Source organism: Camarhynchus parvulus, chromosome 11 (genome assembly GCF_901933205.1).
Source record: "Camarhynchus parvulus chromosome 11, STF_HiC, whole genome shotgun sequence".
In the NCBI taxonomy this organism is placed as follows: domain Eukaryota; kingdom Metazoa; phylum Chordata; class Aves; order Passeriformes; family Thraupidae; genus Camarhynchus; species Camarhynchus parvulus.
This window is the reverse complement of record NC_044581.1, coordinates 4,517,092-4,538,353: the sequence shown is the minus strand read 5'-3', so window position 1 is coordinate 4,538,353 and position 21,262 is coordinate 4,517,092. Positions and strand designations below refer to the sequence as shown.

At 42.8% G+C, this 21,262-nt stretch overlaps 1 protein-coding gene across 1 annotated transcript in view; it reads left to right on the top strand.

Moving 5' to 3' along the window:
• The window catches only part of CMIP (c-Maf inducing protein), a 130,635-nt gene that overhangs the window by 97,056 nt on the left and 12,317 nt on the right, over nucleotides 1-21,262 (top strand). The window contains exons 6-14 of the mRNA XM_030956323.1: nucleotides 2,447-2,509; nucleotides 3,855-3,935; nucleotides 7,168-7,271; nucleotides 7,840-7,944; nucleotides 8,702-9,055; nucleotides 16,401-16,466; nucleotides 17,536-17,562; nucleotides 18,011-18,059; nucleotides 19,515-19,622. Coding sequence (XP_030812183.1) covers nucleotides 2,447-2,509; nucleotides 3,855-3,935; nucleotides 7,168-7,271; nucleotides 7,840-7,944; nucleotides 8,702-9,055; nucleotides 16,401-16,466; nucleotides 17,536-17,562; nucleotides 18,011-18,059; nucleotides 19,515-19,622 — 957 coding nt within the window. The remainder of the gene's footprint in view (nucleotides 1-2,446; nucleotides 2,510-3,854; nucleotides 3,936-7,167; nucleotides 7,272-7,839; nucleotides 7,945-8,701; nucleotides 9,056-16,400; nucleotides 16,467-17,535; nucleotides 17,563-18,010; nucleotides 18,060-19,514; nucleotides 19,623-21,262) is intronic.

The following is a 21,262-nucleotide window of genomic DNA, read 5'->3' as shown; positions in this document are numbered from 1 at the left end:
TTCTTGTTTCATAGATGAATGACAATAAAGCTTTCTCATCAGCCTGTGTGAGAGAGCACAGCAGGCTGAGTGTTAACAGTCTCTCCAAATGGCCTCCTTAGGAGGCTACACAGCAATACCCATATCTGTATATGTACTTTAAATAGTCCAACCCCATCATTTCCAGATGTGCCCTATAAAACCCTTAGGCTGAGTAGTTTCCTGAGGGGCTAATGCTACCATATACAGAATGTCTCCATTGCTCAGGGTATGTGAGCAAGGGATTGCTCTTGTAAGTGTCATTCCAGTTTAACTCCCTGCTAACTTATTTGCAAAAATATCCTCTTCAACTTTTTTTCTTTTTTGTAGGTCACATTCATTTAGCCATAGAAATAAGTGAATCAAATGGCAGCTCTGTTGCTTGTGAAACAAAGTATCAGAGAGGTGGAACTTGGTTCCTCATCACTGTGATTTAATTTAATTTTCTGGCAATTTCCAGGAGACTTTCACAGTAATCTAATCTAGAGCCTCACCACCATCTGATTGTATCACATCTCTGTGACTCTTTCTGCAAAATGACAAGGTGGCAGGTAGCTGCTAGTAGGTGTTAATTGTGTTTAACTGCTGTTTAAGGTACCCTCTTAGCTGGAATCAACCACTGAGATAAATCTCTGAAATAGCATTTACTTTTCTTTGCCATAACTTTCATTTAATTCTAGTGCCAAGGGTAGTTCAGGCACCCAGTTAAAACTAGGGGAATGATTTTGAAATAAAATATGAGAGGTGGCCCTGCTGTGATCAGGGAAGGTGAACCAGGTGGCCTCCAAAGGTCCTTTCAGCTCTGTTATTGCTCTGTTCTGGATGATGGCTTCTTCAGTCCAGGTCCTGCCCTCGTGTAGGTTGTGCCCAAGCCATTAAGGAGCTGGCAGTTCCTGGGCATTCAGAGCTCACTGCCATTACCCAGATAACCTGGGCTATTCCTGGAAAGAATTGCTAATAGTGTGTATTTATGTAGCGTGTGGAAAGTACACAGTGCTTGGCCATGCAGATGGGACCAGCTTTCCTTGTCTGGATGGTGCTGGGGCAGATCAATATCCCAGTATCCCAACCAGTCCCCTCCTGCTCAGGATGGGACACACGTGCTGCCATGGCTGGGCAACGTGGCACAGCACAGGGTGGCACAGCACAGGGTGGCTGCTTCTGGCCATAAACTTGTGAGGAAAACCCAGGAAAGGTGCTGTCAGGCTGTCAGTCTGCCACACTGACCACAGAGGCAGAGCCACGACCTGTCACTGTCTCTGTTGTTGATATCCTGAAGCAAACAATCCCAAACATGGGTTCAGGAAAGATCTTGGGCTCAGGTGTTGGATGGGGAGCAAGGATCTTCTGTATGGGGTTGTGTTCTCCTTCAGTTCCCTGTGGCTGGGCCACCACCAGAGGAGGAGTGACCAGTTGCAGAAGGATGGCCCATGATAATGAGTATCATCGTTCTGACATGTAACCAAGCAGAGCTTTGCAGTTTGCTTGGGTTTCCTTGTTGAAATTCACACTGATCTTGACCTCTGTGAAAACACAGCTGCTGCCAGCAGATTCACAGGGCTGAGTAAGGAGATGAGAGGAAGAGCAGAAACCAAAGCAAAGCCTTAGTAAAACCCCAGGTGCCATGCAGATAAAATATCTGGTGTTCAGTTGCTTAATACACAATGTCCTGGCTGCTGTGTTTAGTGTTTTACATGGAAATGGGTACTGGGAATCCCTGTAACTGAAGAGTGGAAAGGCCTGAAGGCACCACCACGTAGAATATATTATTCTGGCACCATTTCAAGTTTACAAAGGAAGCAAGAACAGCATAAGTTCATTTACCCCCTCAGTGACAGGTATGACCTCCAATGTGTTTACCCGGCATAAGCACATTGGTTTGTGCAGCAGCAAAGGAATGGTTGATCTCAGCTTTTACAAAGTTAGATGCTTGATTTTGATAAATAGGGTCTTCCCAGGTAAGAGCAGTGCTAGGTTGCTTTTAGTGAGCTCTTTCTCACAAAAAAAGAGCTTGAACTCGTTTGCAAAGGATATGTGTGTGTGGTGGTGTTCAGTTTTTTCTTTTAGGGAGATGTTCTGGCTGAAGCTATGAGCTGGATTCATCTTTGCTTTATTACATCCTAAAGCAAAAAGTTCTGCTCCTGTTTCCATTTAAACCATTATAAATAGTGCACTCCTTTGCCTGTTTTACATATTTACACTGATGTAGTTAAAAGCAGAGTTTTCCTGAGGATTCATAGCAGAGGTGTGCTTGAGCTTACTTGTAAAATAAACACATGGCCCACCTCTAATTTCTCTTTTGATGCTTTTGTCCTTTTCTAAAAGTGAGATTTTATGCCCCCAAGAAAAATACTTCACTGCAGTATGCTTTCTCCAGTTGCTGCCTTGAAATTCAATTTTTCTCCTTTTTCTCCCTTTCTTTTTAAAGGCAATTGCACCTTTGCTGGAAAACAACCATCCTCCTCCTGACCTCTGTGAATTCTTCTGCAAGGTATCCGAACAGCTTTGCTTTCTGAAATCTCATAGCTGTATATGACTGTAGTTCTTTGAGTGGGGGGTTGTTTTTTTTTCTGTAACTTCTTACCTCCTGCCCAGATTGAGTTTTTGGTCAGCAAGCAATGATACTGGAATGGTGAACAGCACCATTGTGATAAATACCATCATATGCTTAGTATATCGGAGTGTTTTGTCCTGATACTGTGTGAGAGTTAAAATTTTGAGACTCCCACACCTCAGTCTGGGTACAAGAGGTGTCCTCCTGCATGCTGTGCTTAGCTAATGCAGAAATCACTGCAGCCACTGTGGTCAGGTGTCCCATCAGCCCTTATGGATAATGGCAGTGGGAAGATTATAAGGACTCATCCTCTTCTCTGGTAAATCCATGCTTGTGCTGCATTTTGTATCCTTTATCCATAAATTTCAGAGTAGTTTGGATTGCAGACCTTGTGGATTTAAAAATACTGCTGTTCCTCAAGGCCTGTTTGTGCTTCAGTTTCGAGTCTGCTTAAATTTGCTTGCTGATGACTGGGTATGGATTTGTCAAGCACTCTGGATGCTGCTTGTAATTCCCATCCAGAGTTATTAATCAGCTGCTTCTTCCTACAGAAACTGAGTCTTGCATTTTTATAAGCACTCTTAGATCAGCAGTAGCCATTTTTATTCCTGATTTGGGATTTTTTGATCTTTTGATCTTTGGGCGCCCAATTGTCTGTAAATGTGTGCAATGGGATGTGTGTAGTTGAAGGAAGGCAAACAGGTTATGGACTTCCCAGAACAGAAGTGGACAGGGTAATGAAGAGAATTTATCTTCAAAATCGACCCTGTATTGAGCAGGGGGTTGGACCAGATGACTTTCAGAGATCTTTCTCAACCTAAATTACTCTGTCTGACATATTATGATTATATATTTCATCCTGTGATGGGAGAGTGGGTTGTTGGTACCTCCCAAGATCCACCACAGGTTTTTAGGCTGGATCCCAGAGAAAGGAGGTTTTTGCATTACAGTGCCTGTGTGATCATATCTTCCTATCCCCAGCCTCTTTCCTTTTAAAACTGTTGGCAGTAAGACCCCAAAATGGTACCTTGCAGTGACTTTTGGGAAGAATGGGGGACAGGGAAGGGAATTTGCAATTTGTGAGCTCCCATGGGAATCTTCTACTGGACGCCAGCAAATCCATAGGAACGAGCAGTGTCACAAGTGCCTTAATCTCAGGAAAGATTAATTTAGCCCCTGAATCTTGTTAATCTTGGGGTTATCCATGCGTGGGGTGTGGAGCCAGGGGATGCCCATCTCCAGGATTCCTGCAGCTCACAACGTGACCTGTTGCTCCTTGCAGCACTGCCGAGAGCGCCCGCGGTCCATGGTGGTGATCGAGGTGTTCACCCCGGTGGTGCAGAGGATCCTCAAACACAACATGGTGAGTGCTCAAGGGGGCTCCAGCAGTTTGGGGAGGTTTTACTGCCACAACTTCTGTGATCCTCTGCCTGTGATGCCTGTTGTATCTAAATCTGCCCTGCCACCCAAAGTGTGAATGCTGCGTGTAATTGTGTGTTACTTCATCAGTGCAGAACTAATCAGCTTTCAGTGGGATCCTCAAAAGCATCTAAGCAAAGCCGTGCTTTGAGGGATGTTTCTTTTGGCAGCATATGCAGCTCCAGCTCTTTCCCACCTGGCCCTTGCTTGGCTCCTTATTTACTCCCTGCATGCCATCCTTGCAGTTAAAACAGTTTGAAAATCAAATAAATAACAAAGGCAGAAAATGGGGACTTTGTTCATTTTGAACTGGGCCCTCAACACTTTTTCTGTAAGACACCACCAGTCCTCTTGCTTTCCTTTTTTCCTTAGACCATGTCCAGTGAGTTCTTACCTCAGCTTTCTGAATATCCTTATGCTTTTCTACTGCTATACTTACTTCTCATTACAGGAACTCTGTCATTTTATGGCTGTTCTTACCCAGACTTTCTTCTCATTGCTGATCAATTCCTTGTCAGTATTTGAAATAAGTGCCCTGCTTTGCTTTCCACCCTGTAGACCAGATGCCCCTCTCCCAAACTCTGAAATGTTCTTGCATCATCCATATTCCTTTCCTAATAGAGGTCTGGGGTATTTACCAGCTCTCCAGCTTTTGTGGCATATTAAGTTTCCTGCCAATGTTTTTAAGTTACATGAAGAAGTCTTACTTCACAATGCAGTGGCAAAGAATAACAAATAAATAAAATATTTAAGACAGTTGATTTGGCTGTGATCTCAAGGATGAACCTCTGTAACTTCATAATCAACTTCTTTTCACTAGCATATAATTTTAGAGACCATCTTTTGTCATGCTGTGATTAGCATGAACCCAGTAGAAAACAGGTCGTATTTCTTATTTTTCCAATAATATTATTTAACTCCCTAAGTTTACAGAACTAGGTAAAAAGCCCAAGATGGCAAAAAGGTCATATTCCTGGCTCTGTGCCAGCACTATGCAGACATGTAAACATTTTTGAATATTCTGTAGTGTTCAGTGAAATATTCTGTAAATGTTATTCTTGGATTCCAGACTGATTTTTTTAAAGCATCCAGAGCTCTTGAGGGGTCTCAAATAAAATCTAAATGCATAGTGTAATGCTTGTATTTGGTTAGCTTCAGAGAATTGGGTATATTTACCATACTTAACATTTGCAGATTGAAAATCAACATGTCTGTACCGCAGTGTGTAGTTGGAGAATTTATGGTGTCAGGTATTAATTGGAGTGGATTTGGGCACTTTACCACCCTCTGGAGACTTCTGTACTGAATAGTGCTTTAGAGAATGTGTGTGTGTGTGTGTGTGTGTGCACATAAATAAAGTTACTCTTTAGGGGGACACTAAACTTCATCCCCTCAGGAGGCCCCGTGCAGTCCCTGGGGCAGGAGACTGAGCTGGCTCTTCCCACCTTTGCCTCCAGTTTGTTCTGTGGCCTTTGAAAATTCCCAACAAGTTTTGCTCCACAGTTTTCTATCTACAAAATGGGGAAAGAGTGTCTCATTTATCTCTGATTTCAACATCTCGAACTAGGATAGGTTTTTGTCTTGGTGATAATACTTGTTACAGGACTGGAGCATGTTGTGTGCTGAGTTGTTTGAGGAGTGCTCAGCAACCTCCCAAACCTTTGGATTTTAGCTGTTTATAGACTTAGCCCAAATGTTTGAATATAAACCCTTCTTTCTTTTTTTCTTTTTATTTTTTCGAGCAAACAGTATTGGTGGTGTTTATTGTTCTATGCTTGGTATGTGATAGGGCATTATATTAAATTTAGAGAGATATTTTATTTTACAGACGTCAGCAATGACATCCTCTTTATGATCTCTTGGACTTTGATTCCAATTTCAGTTAGGACACCTAGACAGACTGAAAACCTTCATAAACCTTCATTGCAATTGCAAAAGTTGTCTTGCAAGGCATGTTCATGAAATTAATCAAATGTTCTATGAAGCACACATGGTCTCCTGCCCTTGGTTCAAGTTGCCAGAAGGAGCTGTTAAAAGTTTAATGATGCTAATTGTAATGATGTGGAATTGCCCACAGTCCCTTTGCTGGCTGAAGTTACCAGGCAGCCATTCAGTACCAGCAGTGACATTTAGGGCTTGAAGGAAACATTGTGCAGCCTAAGCTTGTTTTCAAGTTTTTGGTCATTTTCTCTGGCTGTAAAACTTACCAGGTGTTAATGCAGGTTGTGCTACAGGAGTGCCTGAAACCAAAATGAGTTAACAGAAGGTTTCAGTGCTCTGGGAGTTTATCATCCCTTTTACAGACCACCACTAGTTCATTACCATTTGTGGCATTTCTTTAACATTTCAGCTGCCATGTATTTTTTCCAGGCTGACTTCCACAGGCAGCTGCTGGAGGAATAGCTGGGAGTGCTTGTTTGTCCTCAGCGGACCTTGTTCCCCACTTGGAAATTCAGCTCTGTAGTTCTGCAACACCTGTGTAATAAGGTTACACCTGTGTAAATGTGAGGAAATGTGCTGTGGAATAACACTCAGACAGCAGAATTTACTCCTTTCACATCTAAAAATAGCAGGTGATGTGATGTGAGGAGATGCAGGATTTCAGTTAGCAGGTGCCTCTCTGACTGCAGGATTTAAAGAAAGTGACTCTTGAGCTCACCTGTCAAATTCACAGCATAACTGGAGTAAAATCCATGGAGAGAAAACTGATCTCTGGTTTTATACTTGATTGCATATTGATAGCGTGTCAAAATGATTTTCTCGAAAACCAGAATAGATACTCATGCCAGACATGGAAGTATAATATTTTTGGGGTTTTATTTCTAAAAAATCTGCAGTTAAGAGTGGAAGCAAACGCGCCAAACAAAAAAATGTATTTCAAAATCAAAATATTAAGTGAAAGGTGCAAAACAGATATAAGTATAGGTGAAATTTTTTGGTTTTTAGTTTTATTGTACAGAGCTTTGTTTTCAAAGTGGGTATAAAGGAAAGAAGAGATTGGAAATGCTGTCATTATTAGTGGGGAGAACATTACTTCAGTGTGCAGAGATGCTCTTCTCTTGAAGCTTGTCAGCATAATAGCAGTGTGAATTCAGTTGTTTTAGCTGGCTTCTTTTGAAAACCCACAGTTTGGATGTACATTCACCATCTTCACCGAGTCTCTCCTTCTTGGACAGGATTTTGGGAAGTGCCCTCGGTTGCGGCTCTTTACTCAGGAGTACATTCTGTCTTTGAATGAGCTGAATGCTGGAATGGAGGTGGTGAAGAAGTTTATTCACAGGTTGGTTACATTTCATTTATGGTGTATTTCCAATCCTGTGTCCATGTTTTGGTGTGTTACTTCTCCCAACCCTGCTTTACTGGCTGTTAACAGGAGCTGGTGCTCTTTGGTACTGGCAAGCAGCAAATAAAAACAAATTAATCAAGTCCCTCAGGCAGTGTTGCTGAAGTCTCTTTTTCAAAATGCTAGTTCTCAGATAGGTCTGGGGTTTTCTGCCTAATTCCTCACTGCAAGCTAATAGACTTTGCTGTGTGTACATTCTTCATATGCATTTAGACTCAAAGGCTCTGCAGAATGATTCAGATTAACTTTCAAGCTCATCATGCTCACTTAAGTGTGAGATTTTGGGAGGACTTTAGGGATACCATATCAATTAAATTGATGATTCAGTTTACCCTTGTTCCTAAGTAAAGCCATTGGATTTAGAGGGTTAAAATATCTCTCTGTTATGGCCCTTCTGAAGATCTCCCAAGGATGCCTATCCAGGTCTGTCACCTCATTCTGCCTGACTGGTTTTGCCCACAGAAACCTTCCTCACAATGAGATCATCTTGTTTTTTGTTTTCCAGCATGCATGGTCCAACAGGACAATGCCCACATCCCAGGGTCCTGCCAAATCTTGTAGCTGTCTGCTTAGCTGCCATTTATTCCTGTTACGAGGAATTCATCAACAGGTCAGTGTGAATCCCCAGCTGACCATGTGTTCGTCACAAACAGGATCAGCGTGAGATGGGTGTGCTGGAAAACTTGAGAGAAGCTGAACCTTCCTTCCCTGGTACTCACCAAGGGAGTGAAGAAGGGCAGGGGTGAGACCTTGACGAAGGGGATGTGTGTAAATCCCTGTGTATCTGCAGCTTTGAACTCGAGCTGGTTTCACAACTCCGTCTCCGTTATTGTGGAAAATATGATTCCTCACACGCCGCAGTTCTTGACACACGAGCCAGTTTCCAGTAGACACTGAGGGTTCCCCTCTGCTAGGTTTCCTGTTTGTTTATGCCTATCTGACTTTCCTCATGGTAGAGCACGGACAGGGGCTGCTCAGTGTCCAACACAAATTCCAGACACGAGGGCTGCAGACAAATGTCTGGGCATGTACTATAGCCAGATACATACTTGGGCATGGATTCTGTTACAGCTTTGCACAACTTGGACAGGAAAGTTCACCTTTAGACTAAACTGGTCTGTCAATTAGAGTAATGAAAAGCTCAAGTCTTTGTCAAATAGGGGCTGCAGAACAGTCTTATTGGAGCCTTTTAATGTTTTTAATTGATTTCAGTAATCCGATTGCACAGAGGAAAATCATCTGCTGCGCTGGGGTGAAATGTAGTGGGAAATTGCAAAAAATTGTGGCTTCTCAGTGTTGCACTCTCTCTCCTGCTCCCTGCTGGTATGTCTGTCTACGGAAATGATTTGTTTCTTTCTGAAATTCAGTCGGGACAACTCGCCAAGCCTGAAGGAAATTCGGAACGGCTGCCAGCAGCAGTGCGACCGAAAGCCCAACCTCCCCCTCCGCCTTCTCCACACGAGCCCTGACCTGGTCTCTCAGGAGGCCACCTTGACTGAATCCCGCCTCAAACCAGTCATTGTCACTTCCAACGAGATCCACGTGGAGGTGGAGCGCAACAACACGGCCAACCAGAAGATGACGGCCGGCGTTGGCAACGACAGCGAGCCCAACCTCATCGACTGCCTGATGGTCAGCCCCACCTGCAGCACCATCAGCATCGAGCTGAGCCCCCAGGCTGACAGGATCCTGGGCTGCTACGTGGAGATCCTCAAGATGCTGTGAGTGACTGTTCTGAACAGCTTTTAGAACAATGTCATCCTAACAATGCTGGGGGAGAGCTTTTCCCACAGGCCTGTTGTCTTCAACATCTGTGGCGAGCCAGCACGTGGTTATAAATCTTAACTCCAGTCTGGAGAGTCCAGCCTTTGAAAGAGGCATCTGGCACTGCCAAGATGTTCTAAAAATAGCAGTAGGAAGATGAAAATGGAAAGCTTATTTGTACATTGAGCCTCAGGCATTTTACAGAAGACGGGATGTTGGTGCCAGTGGTTTCTGTTTTTGTTCTTGCCCACCAAAAATAAATAAAAAAACCCATTTGTTTCCTCCAGGGCTCTTGGGATTGCCTGAGACAGAGCTAGAAAAGGCAGGTCTGTGATAGGTTCAGTGCTTGTGCAGTCATAGGCAGCACCATTGCCCTGACTTCAGCAGGAGTTGGATACTGTCATTGTTTTTCACTTAAAAATTCTCCCTTCTTGTGCTTGTAGAGGTTTTATGACTTATCCAGATTTGCTTGTATTAGAGTGGAGTCTCTGTCCAGTTGCTTTGGTACAGTGGACCTGTATTAGGCCCCAGGTGTTCAAATAGGCTTTGCCACAAAATGGTGGCAAGGTAGTTCCTGGCAGGCAAATCTCCTGAATATCTTAAACAGGAATATAAAGGAAAATGTTCTTCAGGAAAAGATTGGTTTTCTCTGGATGAGTGAATGAAAAGGAGTAACAGAAAAGGTGGACTGCAGAATGGGAGCTTCTAATAGAAGTGCAGTAAAACAACTTTGTTGATTTTGACAGCTAGCTCTGATACTGAGTTGCAGTATGTTTTGTGGCAAACCATTTAACTTCTACATTAATTATTTTTAAGCAGTGTAAGGCCTAATGAAGTCATAGTTGAACTTTCTAGAATCCAAGAACATGGGTGAAATCTGGACTCTGCTATAAACCATGAGCATGTGCCTACACTGCAGACAAATGCTCATCTGGGGGTACACTCCCAAGGAATAAAATGAACTCAAACTGCTGTGGTGGAGGATTTTGTGAAGGTTTTTGTCCCACATTTTCATTCTTTTCAAAATACATGGTACAAATTTGCAGCATCACTCTTGCACTCACTACACAGCTGACTTGGAATTACTTAAGTACTCATTCAAAACTGAGGACAGGACAAGTGAATACCAGATACTGTTCCCATTAGACTCTTGAGCAGGAAGTTGCTGTGAAGGCTAATTTTGTATGTTTTTTTTTCCCTGTGGCCTAGGTTCTTCTGCCTTTAAAAACGATTGCATTAAAAAAAGCACAGCACCTGAGTTTGCTTCATCTGGGGGCTTTTGAGTCTGCACTCACCCAGGTGCTCCATTAAACACGTCGTGTATTTATTCCTGTCCCCTTGACTCTCCCTGTTTTCCATAAACACTGAGCACTCTCCCAGTCCTGATGCTGGTTTGGATGCTGACTCACTAAGCATTGACGGTTTTGGTTTCATCATGCAGCTGACACACACTTATAAACAAATTCACAAATGGGCATGTTCTTCCTCACAGTCTCTCCACTTTTAAACATTTGATATGCCAGGTCCCAATTCCCATTGAATTTGCTACGCAAATAACTAGTTTCAATCCATACCTTAAAATAATCTATTTTTTGGATGCATTTCCTATCTTTTTTAAAAATCAAGTTGTTCAACAGCAGCAATGAAGATGGGAATGTGTTACTATTAGAGGTGTTGTAGGTGTGGGGCAGCTTTGGGCCCTTTTTCTGCTTGTACAGCAAGGATTCTGAGAGGTGAAACCCACAAAATGTGCACAGTGAGGGACCAGTGATAACAGAAAACTGGTGCAGCTCTCCTCATAGTGCCCTGCCAGAGCCCACACCCTGCTGTGAGAATATAGGGCAGCTCCTAAGGCAGAGCTCTGGCTGTAGCTCCACTCATTGGAGTTCCCTTCCATTCCTGTTCATCCTTTGATTTTTTGGGTGCCTGGAAGCAGTAATGCAGAATCTGCTTGCTCCTCATTCACTGCTTGCTCCTCCCAGTCACTGGCTCACTGGGAGGTCTCAGATAAGTCACTTTTGAGTGCTTCATTTTCCTTATTTGTAAAATACAGGTAAGGATTTTCAATGTTGTTTTTTTTTAATGCTGAAACCAGTGATGGAAAAGCATTTTAGAAGGACTTGTAGTTATTACCCAAAATAGAAGATAATGCTGTTGTGGTGCTGATTACTTTACATGCTCTAACTCTTCCTGAACAAAGGGTTTCTGTTGCATGAAATACTATTACTGTACTTTGAAAATCTGAGAATATGATGAAAGAGAGTTGAAGAACATGCCAGTAGGAAGAAAACATTAATTATAAAACAACTGCTATCCAGGAGCTGAGCTCTCAGTGGGCTTTCAGTAAAATAATGTTCTTATTAGTAACAATGGTAAGGCAAACATAAATAAGTTGCTTAGCATTGAGTTTGATTGTTCTTTTACGTGTCTGACTCAGCGTCATCATCAAAACAGGAGAGTCACCAGTGATGATATCTTTTTTACATAATTAACTTAGGGCAGCAGGGAGTGATTTATTTAGGCAAATTTTAATTATTGAAAGTCTAGCAAATAAGAATTCTCAACAGTAGCTTCAACAGAGGACATTTTATTGTTCACCTGACTCTTACACAGTGCTTGCTTTTTGGGGGAAACCCTCACTTCTAATATTGATGAAGATGTGATTTAACAATCATTGTAATGCTTCACTTTTTGCACAGAAAGCTAAAAGGGCAGTTTAGAAAGTTCGTCTGTGGGGCTCTTACAGCACCTAGAACATCTTTGACCTTTTTTCTAATGTAGTTGAGTAACAAAACACAACTATTGCGTACTAAAGGAAAATAGAAAATCATCATTTTGAAGATGCTGGCAGATGACCCAAAGTCTGGGCAGATTTTAAAGGAGACACAGTCTCTAGGGTAACGTAGTGTTTTGGTCCTGTGCTCAAAAGTGGATCAAACTTCTATGTCAATATTCTGTAACTCATTCTGAACTCTGATAGTGTTAACTGACACCAGCCAATGCCTCCTGAGTGCTACAAGTCTTGGACTGGTGTGTAGAATATGCACTAAATTAACTGAAAAATTTCTGTTCATCATATTAAATTAGAGGCTTTGAGAACAGCTCAGCACTGCCCAGCTCCTATTTGCATGTTAATGTTTCCATGCATTTGGGAATGTCTTGTAAAGCCAGGCTTGTGCCTGAACAGGACAACCATGGTTAGAGAAGGTTGCAATAGAAGGGGCTGTGTGTCCACTCCTTGGGCTAGAGAACTTTAAAGTTTTCTTTCACCTGAAGGATCCCACTGGTTCCAGGGGATGGGGAGGCTTTTAAACTGTCTGCAGTGAAATCTAGGTCAATTGGTTGTGGGAACAGACTCCCCTTGGGGAAGCTCTGTCGGTGTTGTATCATAATCTGTTACCCTTTGTCTGTGTTATTTTTTGTTTCCATGGCTGCCTCTAGTGGCAAGGGTCCGTCCAGATGTCCAGACACTTGCACCCCTCTCTGGGGCCAGTGTCACAACCTGTTTTGGGCAACCTTGTGTTGCTGTTTCCCGATGGTTCCATGCCAACTGTGAGCAGTGCAGCCCATTTCTGTTCTCAGCAGTCAGAGCAGAACCTTTCTAGGGTCTTTCAATGGTGCTGAATTTTCTTCTTTTGAAAAAGCCAAACAAGTCCATCTCAAAAGAAGGCTGAGCATGAAAAGGCACCTCACTGTTTTGCAGATAGCAGGTTTGTGCCTTGTATTGACAAGGGATCTGATGAGGCTTGTTCTCAGCCTGCCCTGACACCCTGAGCTAAACCTGATGTCATACAATTCAGGGAATTGAACCTAGAGCAAGGGAAAGAAGGGATCATGTCTGGGGGTATGGTCGTATTATCTGACAACAGAGATCTGCTTGTCAATCTGCTCAGTCTGGAGAACAAGCTGCTTCCAAGTAGTTGCTCTTATCTCTTCATTCCCCCAAACCCTAAGGACTTGGGGCTTGCAGCGTCTCAGAGATGAGAGCCACAGCTTTCCAAACACGAGCACCCACTGGAGCTTCCCCTGGCTGCTCTGCATTCCCCAATAGGTCAGTGGCATGCTCTGAATATCCCAAGTGGATTATCCTATGTCATGTTTATCGAGGTTGCCCTGGGCTGCTCGTGTGTTTTGGATTGTTTGTGCCGCACATGACACGCGGGCAGGTTTTCATTTTGGTGAAAGGTGATCCTGGGGAAGGAAAATGTATTATGTTGGCAGGCCAAGAGCGATGATGGCCCAGAGGCAAAGTCACTGCAGTGGGGGATTATTTAATTAATATGGTTGTTCTGAGCCCTGGGACAGGTTCAAGGTGAGGGAAGCTGTGTGCAGGGGCAGTGGTGGCTCTGGTCTGTCACTTGGGAGCCCACAGGTCGGGCTGCAGCCTGGCTGCTCACCTAGAACTGCAAATCCTGCAAAAATCAGAGTCAGGGAGTCCCTCTCCCCCTTTTATCAGCCAGTTCTGGAATTTGAGCTGTGTATGAGTGTTGAGCCCAGCGCCCTTGGAAGAGCTGGGAAGGGAGTTTGTCCCAGGATCTCCCTGTGGCTCTGTGCTACCTCCTTCTCCTGGGCCAGCCGCTTTGTCTGGCTCATTGCAGTGGTTGTTCACTGCAGCCAGAACTAATCCATCTCCCTTGCTTTCCCTGCTTCAAACACTTGTCTTGTGTTACAGCTTTGAATGGATTGAAAAAAAAGAAAAAGGAAAAAAAAAGAAAAAAGCAACTGTCTGAAATGAAAGAAGAGTGCAGATGAGATGAGCACAGACAGAAGGAAAATGTTTTTGAAAAGGGAATAGGTGGGAGGAGGAGAAACACTGTAGGCTTTTAATAAGTAGTTTAGTTTTATTCTTGTGCTGTGTTTGTTTCATGTTTCCTAGCTCACATTGAAGGGATTACAGGCTGTGCAGATTTTATATTCAGGTCCCACTCATGCGACCAAATTTTATACATTTCAATAGGAGATGGTTTCCTTCCTTCCTTCCTTTCTTCCTTCTCCTCCTGGGGAAGCAGACTCATTTCTTTTCACTGCCCTCTCACAGACCTGCCCTGCTCCCCAGCTTTGAGAAAAGTCAGTGACACTGTCCCATTCTGTCTGCAGTTTCATTCCAAAACAACTTTTTTCTTACTCCTTTGAAGCTCAGCCATGAAAAATTGATTGGTTCATATTATTAGTAATCACAGCTCTCCAGATTGCTCAAGAAGCAGCTTCAGTGGTGTAACACTTAGCCTGAGATGTCACAGGAGCTAAGCCTCAAAGTGGCTCTCAGCTGTTAACCTTCTGTTAGAAAAGATTTGTAGGTGCTGTAGCTCATGTGATATGAAGCACCTTTAACACCTCTGGATTTTCTAACTCAGCTTTATGACTTCTGAGTCTTCCCCTGCTCAAAAAGATCTGCTTTTAGCACTGTTTGTATCTACCAATAAAAATGTGTTGTTTTTAGAATAAAATCAGCTAGGAATTTCTAAAGGGTGTGCATCTTTAAATAAAACAAAATGTCTGGACTGTGTTCTCACACCTGACAAACGTGGTGAGACCTGTGGCACTTCTCAGGGCTGCAGCTATACATAGGTTACATCAGCTCTCTCCTACAGGGACCTGGTGTTTTAACAAGAGACTTTCAGCTGAACCTGAACACAGGCCAGAGTTCTGTGTCACCGACCTGTTCAATGTGTCTGTGGGTCAGAAACAAAGAATAATCTTGTGGATAGCTTTAATTAATCAAAGCTTTGTTGAAAGAACCCAGAAAGCTCACCTTAGAGATGCTGTGTCAGAGGTTTCCTTGCATTATTTCAGTTTATGTGACCAGCCCCATCCTCAGGTGTGTCATGATATTCACTTTACACCGACTAAATGGAAAAACAACCCCTGTAATGAAGTCCTGCTTCATGTCTTGCTGTTCTGAGACATTAAACAGAGTTGATCATCTTCCTTATTTGTTCAGTGGCTAAGCAGGTGAGGGGCTTTTTGTCTCTGGAAAGAACCTGATGAATAGGTGCTCACAAAGGGCTCTTGCTGCCACTGACCCACACTCACTTTGGGTTTGTGAGACACCCCTTGTCCCAGAGCTGGCCCTACTTTAGACCTGAGAACAGAATTTTTCATGGAGGAAAAAATTAGGTTCAGTGGCTTCCAGCACAACTGGCATGGGCACAAGATTTCTTTTTTGGATTACTGTAACTTCAGATGTGCTCTTCCGGTTTTTAATGCACTAAACCACTTTCAGTGGTCCTCATGGGTTGGTTGCTTGCATGACATAGCTCACATTTGTGTGACCTGAACTCATACTGCTCTTGGGCAAGTGATAACTGCTTCCCTGGTTGATTTTCACATCACACTTCTCCATTCAGATAAAACTTCTCTACATGTTGCTTCTTGAGAGTACCCTGCTCGTGCATTTAAATTTTCTTTTTCTGTGAACATATCTTTGTGGATTGTCCAACATCATGTGTGTTATTAGTTTATGGACATTTCTGGTTTATGTGGTTCAAAAGATGGATGAGACTTTTGGAAATGCATCCATCTTCAATTTCTCTGGGCCAGAAGTTTCCCTTTGCAAAACTGCATTCTTTTGGAACAGTTCCTGTGCATATGTTGTCTGTCTGTAATGCTATCAGTAGATACTGTCCATTTGAGAACATTACACCTCGTTCCTTCCCAAAGACACACCACGCTTTTGTGCCAAGTTTCCAGTAAGCTGCAGCCAATACTCTGGTTTTTAACACTGAAATCCAAAAGGTAGCAGCACTAAGAGGAGGTGGCAGGCTCTTCTACCTTGTTTCTGCAGACATCCCCAGGTGTTTCAGCCCATGTGAGATTCACTTCTCTGTGTATTCATTGTTACCAGTGAGACTGAGAGTCTGGGTCTGGGCTCTGGCTGGTGGGTTTTGTGTCAGAAATGGATTTGGGGGTTTCTTGGGCTTATGTCTTACAGCAAAGAAAATTTCCAGTTAAATGTAGAGAAGAGCTTTAAATAGCAGTGGCCTGGTAATTGCTCTACCAACTTAGATGAAAGTATTACTTAGTGATTAGATGTCAACAGGTTTCATAAACAGCAAATGTCTTTAAGTTGACATAAAGAAGGCCTCTCTGGAGGTCACTGTAAATACCAGATTTATTGTGCCTCAGTGGAGAACGTGCTGGAAATGGAAAGGGAAATGTCACTGTAGATTTTGAGAGTGCTTCAGTAAACCAGAAAGGCTGTTGGTGCCCACAGTAAAAAGCTTTTAACTCCTTGAATTAACTGTTGGCAAACCACACTTAAAACCTGGTAATCTTAACATTAACAAAATGTTCATTTTGCAGGTCAGACTACGATGACTGGAGACCAGCCCTGGCCAGCTTGCTTCAGCCTATCCCGTTTCCCAAGGAGTGAGTTTGCACTGTTTCAGTATTTACTGGCTTGTTCTTGTTACTCCTTTTTTATGGTGAAATATACGTCAAGTGAAAAGGGGTGGCAGTAGGAGCTTTGTGCCTCTAGCATTGATTTAGAAACTGAAGCTGGTTTTGGCTGATGCAGAGGGATGTGAAGACCTCCCCACGTTCAGCTTCCTTCCCCATTTCTCTCAGATGATCCTGAAAAGAAATATGGTTAACTAGAGACAGGCAGACAGGAAGGGGAGGAAAGCTGGTGAGGAGGAGAGCAGAGTGAGAGATTCAGTGGGGGAGGAAGCTTCACTGGCGTCACAGACTCCTGTCATTTGGATTTTGCATTAAGTGAAGGAGCTGCCCTATGGATCAGCCCAGCTCCCCTGGTAACCTGTTAATGAGCAGTGGTGTTTATAAAGTGCAGACCTCCATGGACAAAAATTACAACCTGTAATTGTACAATTTGCTGGCTTATCACATCCCCTGATGACCTGATGTCTTGAATCACAGAGGTCTAATCCTCCATGCCAGGTTACCTGGGCTACAGTGAGAGAGCCTGGAGATGGGTAACAGGGACATCATTACCTAAGTCAAACCCGAGTCTTGGGGGAGCTGTAAACCATACCATGATCCAAGGCACTTCACAAAATGACCATTAATTGCTTTACTGATGTATGATGCTAATTAGCTGCGACCATACCCTAATTGCCTTGCAATTAAGGAATGCACCTGGCTCTTGGAGGTAGGCAAAACCCTGTAATTATATAATGGTACTGTAAGTCTTTTACTTTCTTCTGACCCAAAGCTCCCACTGATATTAGTCAGAGCCTTGTCTAAGACAGACTCAAGAAAAGCTACAAGATTTGTTCCAAGTAATTTTCCCCTCTAGGTTAATGAAAGAGGCTTTATCTGATTTTTTGAAACTTTTTTTTTGTCTTATGTGCTGCAGTTGCTTAGCAAGTCCTTTTATTATCTGGAAAGAACTGAAAAGTGCTTGTTTGGTTTTTTTGGGCTCTTTTTTCCCCCTTCTCCTTTCTCTCAGATGCTCATACCCTTCTCTTTTCCATTTCAGGGCTCTTGCACATGAGAAATTCACAAAGTAAGTTTCTGGGGCTCCTTTGTTTTATTGAATAAATTCTTGTATTAGTCAATAATAGCAATGATGCATTATTCAGTATTGTGTCTGTAATGGCTTTTATCTGTGAAGGGCTGTAGGCATGTTCTGTTAGCAATAAAAAGTTCTCTTTGTAATTTATTGTGCTAGCAGGAGCCCAAGGACTAAAGCCACTGGGTGCTGATAGAATTTACAAAGGAGTTTGTCAATGCACATCTCAGAAACATTTTCTAGGCTATTGTGAGCAGACACTGTCCTTGGTTATAACTTTCAGGCATCATATTTCCTTTCTGTAGAAGGAGTTCAACTTGTTTCTCTCTAAATTGCATTTATATATGTAATTTTAGGTGTTGTTCACGAGAAATGTGATACTTGGTAAATACTGTGACCAGCAACTGCTTATTCTTGTCCTTCTTGCTCTTATTTTTTTCAGGGAGCTGAAATACGTGATTCAGAGATTTGCAGAAGACCCGAGGCAAGAAGTGAGTTTGTTGGCAGTTTACACAGAACATTAGTTGGAGGGATTGCAACTACACTTGTTCAGATCTCTCCTTAAGTAGTTTGTTCCAAAACACAGTGTGGTTTTACTCTGCCTAGGTCTCTAAGCAGTAGTAGTGGCCTCTCAGGGTGGTTTATGTGTAAGGTTTATGTGTTGTCACCTCCTTGTCTGGCATCAGTTGATGTCCTTGTTCTAAACTGCAACCAGAAAGATTTTTCTGTCGGATCACTCAGAGCTTTTCATCTTCTGTACAAAAAAAAAATAAAAGGAAGCAAAATCCATGGGTCCACACAGCTTACAAAGTATCAGGTTTTGTGTGGCTACGCTTCAGCTCTGTTGTGTGCAAATGCCTGTAATTCTCATGAACTGGCAGCAGGAAGGGGGTGGGAGTGTGTTCCTGGGGTGAGAGTGTTGCTGCAGCCTCGTGGCGCCTGCTGCCTCAGAGCTGCACTCAGAGCCTGCTCAGCATCATCAGCTTTGGCTGAGTCACAGGGAACCTCTCATCCACAGTGATTTTTGCTTTTGGCATGAAGGCAGGAAAGCTCCCTCAAACTGTGGGTGAAGCTGTATCATCACTGCCCAGAACTCCTCATTTCCGTGGGTTTAGCTCTTGTGAGCAGTAGTTACCCTTGTCAGAAGAGACCTTCTTGTCCTAGACTGGTACCAGGATTTCATCTGTCACCAGAGTTCTGTGCCCAAAGGAAAGAATTTACCTCCCCCCCCAACAAACACACACCTCAAAAATTGAAATGGAACATCTGTTTCTTCAAGTGAAGGGACAAAAAAAGGAAAAAATAAAGCTTAATTATGACTTCTCTATTAAATTGTGGGACTAAATATAGTAATCTCTACAGTGGGCCAAATTTAGACTAATGGTTGCTCACTGGTGCCAGTTTTCCAGTGCAGCTTCTGTGCTATATATCCCTGTTGAGTTTTCCCTGTGGATTTCCTTCACCCTGACTCTGGTTGAATTTTATTAGAGCAGGAGTAATAAGAATTGTTAATGATTGGAATGAGCAAGGCATCAGCCACCACATTTGGTATGCAGATCACATCAGATGTATAGACACACATGCTGGGAGGGCAGGGGGAAATGACAGAAGCTGAGAAATCTGTGGGGTTTTTTTGTTTGGATTTTTGGTGGTGGTTTTTTTTCCAAGTGAAAGGAGCAGTTTCTAGATTAGAGCCATTTTGTGTTTGATTTGTGTAAAGGGAATGTGAAGGGCCGTGCAATAAGGGATGGTGCAGCTTCCCTCTTGGTTATACTGAAAAAATGGATTCTGGGAGGGGAGACTGGCCTGCAGCTCTGCAGATTGGAATATTAACCATGAGATTTCCAGCAGTCCCTGGTTCTGCAGTTCCTTTTGGCCCGGTGTGGGAGATGCTGGTGGTTATTGGCAGGAGCTGTAACCTTCCCAATGTGTTCACTTCTTGGCAGGTGCACTCGTGTTTGCTGAGTGTGAGGGCTGGCAAGGACGGCTGGTTCCAGCTCTACAGCCCTGGGGGAGTGGCCTGTGATGATGATGGAGAGCTCTTTGCCAGTATGGTAGGTGTCTGCAGCAATGGGAGTTTGCAAACTTCGCAATAAGTAACTAATGCCTAGTTGGCAGTAACAGGATTTACTTGTTTTTTCAAAAAATAAATTATCAAAATCGCTATTTTGTTAACCATGAATGTTCACCAGAAAATCCAGATCTTTCTGCCACCAAATCCATCAACCTGCCTTGCAGTCACAGTTTGGTTAGCAAGTTACTGTCTCTTTTTGAACCTTGGCATGTTTTCTCACTGGTAGTGTAATACACAAACCATGCTTGTGCATATGAATTATTTCTGTATTTGTAAATATCTGTCTTTGTATAAAAAACGCTCTCAGGGAACATGGAAAACTGGGAGACAGACTGTTCTGTGCATCCACACCTATAGTTTACATTTGTAGGCTACCCTGGAATTTAAAACCAACAGTTACATTGGTTTAATCAAGGGATGGATGGATAGATATAAAAAGGTGTTACCAGTGCCTCTACATTGTTGTGAAGAGGTGTAATTAGAAACCAGCATTCCATTTCCAGCAGTTATTTCTTTTGTAACTCTGAGAAGGGCTAGACAGAAAATAACAGGTTTTAATCAGTGATGTGATTAAAGCACATCACTGTCTTCCTGTGCTGCCTGGGTCAAGTCACTCTCTGTATGAATTCTCCTTATACCAAGTAAGATGGAAATTATATTACTGCCTTTCCCTGGTAAGAGGGCAAGCATTTGTTGAAATTGGCTTTGGGTACATAGTGAAGTGACTTTCTGCACTTTGTGCATCTCCCACATGCTGAACATTTTGGGACATAGAGAACATCAATGTCTGTCTGAACCCTTAAATTCAGATGGATCAGTTACCTCTGAAACGGATAATGGAAGAAGAGTGTTTACAAAAGGTTTCACCCCTCTTCACTGTTCATCTGTCTTTTATCTTTGAAAAGAAAATTTCTTCAGAACTGTATCATTTCTCCTGAGAGCCATTCAGGATATTTATGAGCATCAGGAGATGGCGTGCATGAGAAAGCACAATGCTAACACACATTAATATGCAGCACTCTGTGCCCTTTGCAAGGATGTTGATAAATACTTAAAGAGCTGCTAACGACTAACCATAAAGTTGGAAAAACACCCTGTTCTGAGATGCACCTAATGTTACTTTACTGTCAGTGTCAGTATTTTCCATTTCTCAAGAAAACCTCTAAAAAAACTTAATGAAAACTGCATGAAATTAAATCTCTTTTGGCTTGGAGGGTCACATTTTTAAAGGCCACCTGAGCTGATGGATGCTTAAGGAAAAAAAGATTTTCTGTTTTTCTAAAGAGCTTGCTGATAATGAAGCCATGATTCACATAGAATTGACCTCATCATGGCATGGTTGTGATATTTTAGCAGTATTGAACATAGTGCAGGCAATGCCATGAGCAGGGGGGGCACAGAATGCATTTACAAGGTTATTGTAGGGTAGTGCTGATGTTGAGTCCACATAATGGAGCTCTTCCTGCCTAGGCTGTTGGAAAATGCAAATTCTCACGTGGTGCTTTGCAGCAAATGGTGAATCAGCCATCTGGGTTATGAAATAAGACTTTCTAATATGAACCCAGCATTTAATCGCTAAGGCATTTACATTGGAAATAATATGACCAACTTATTTTCTGA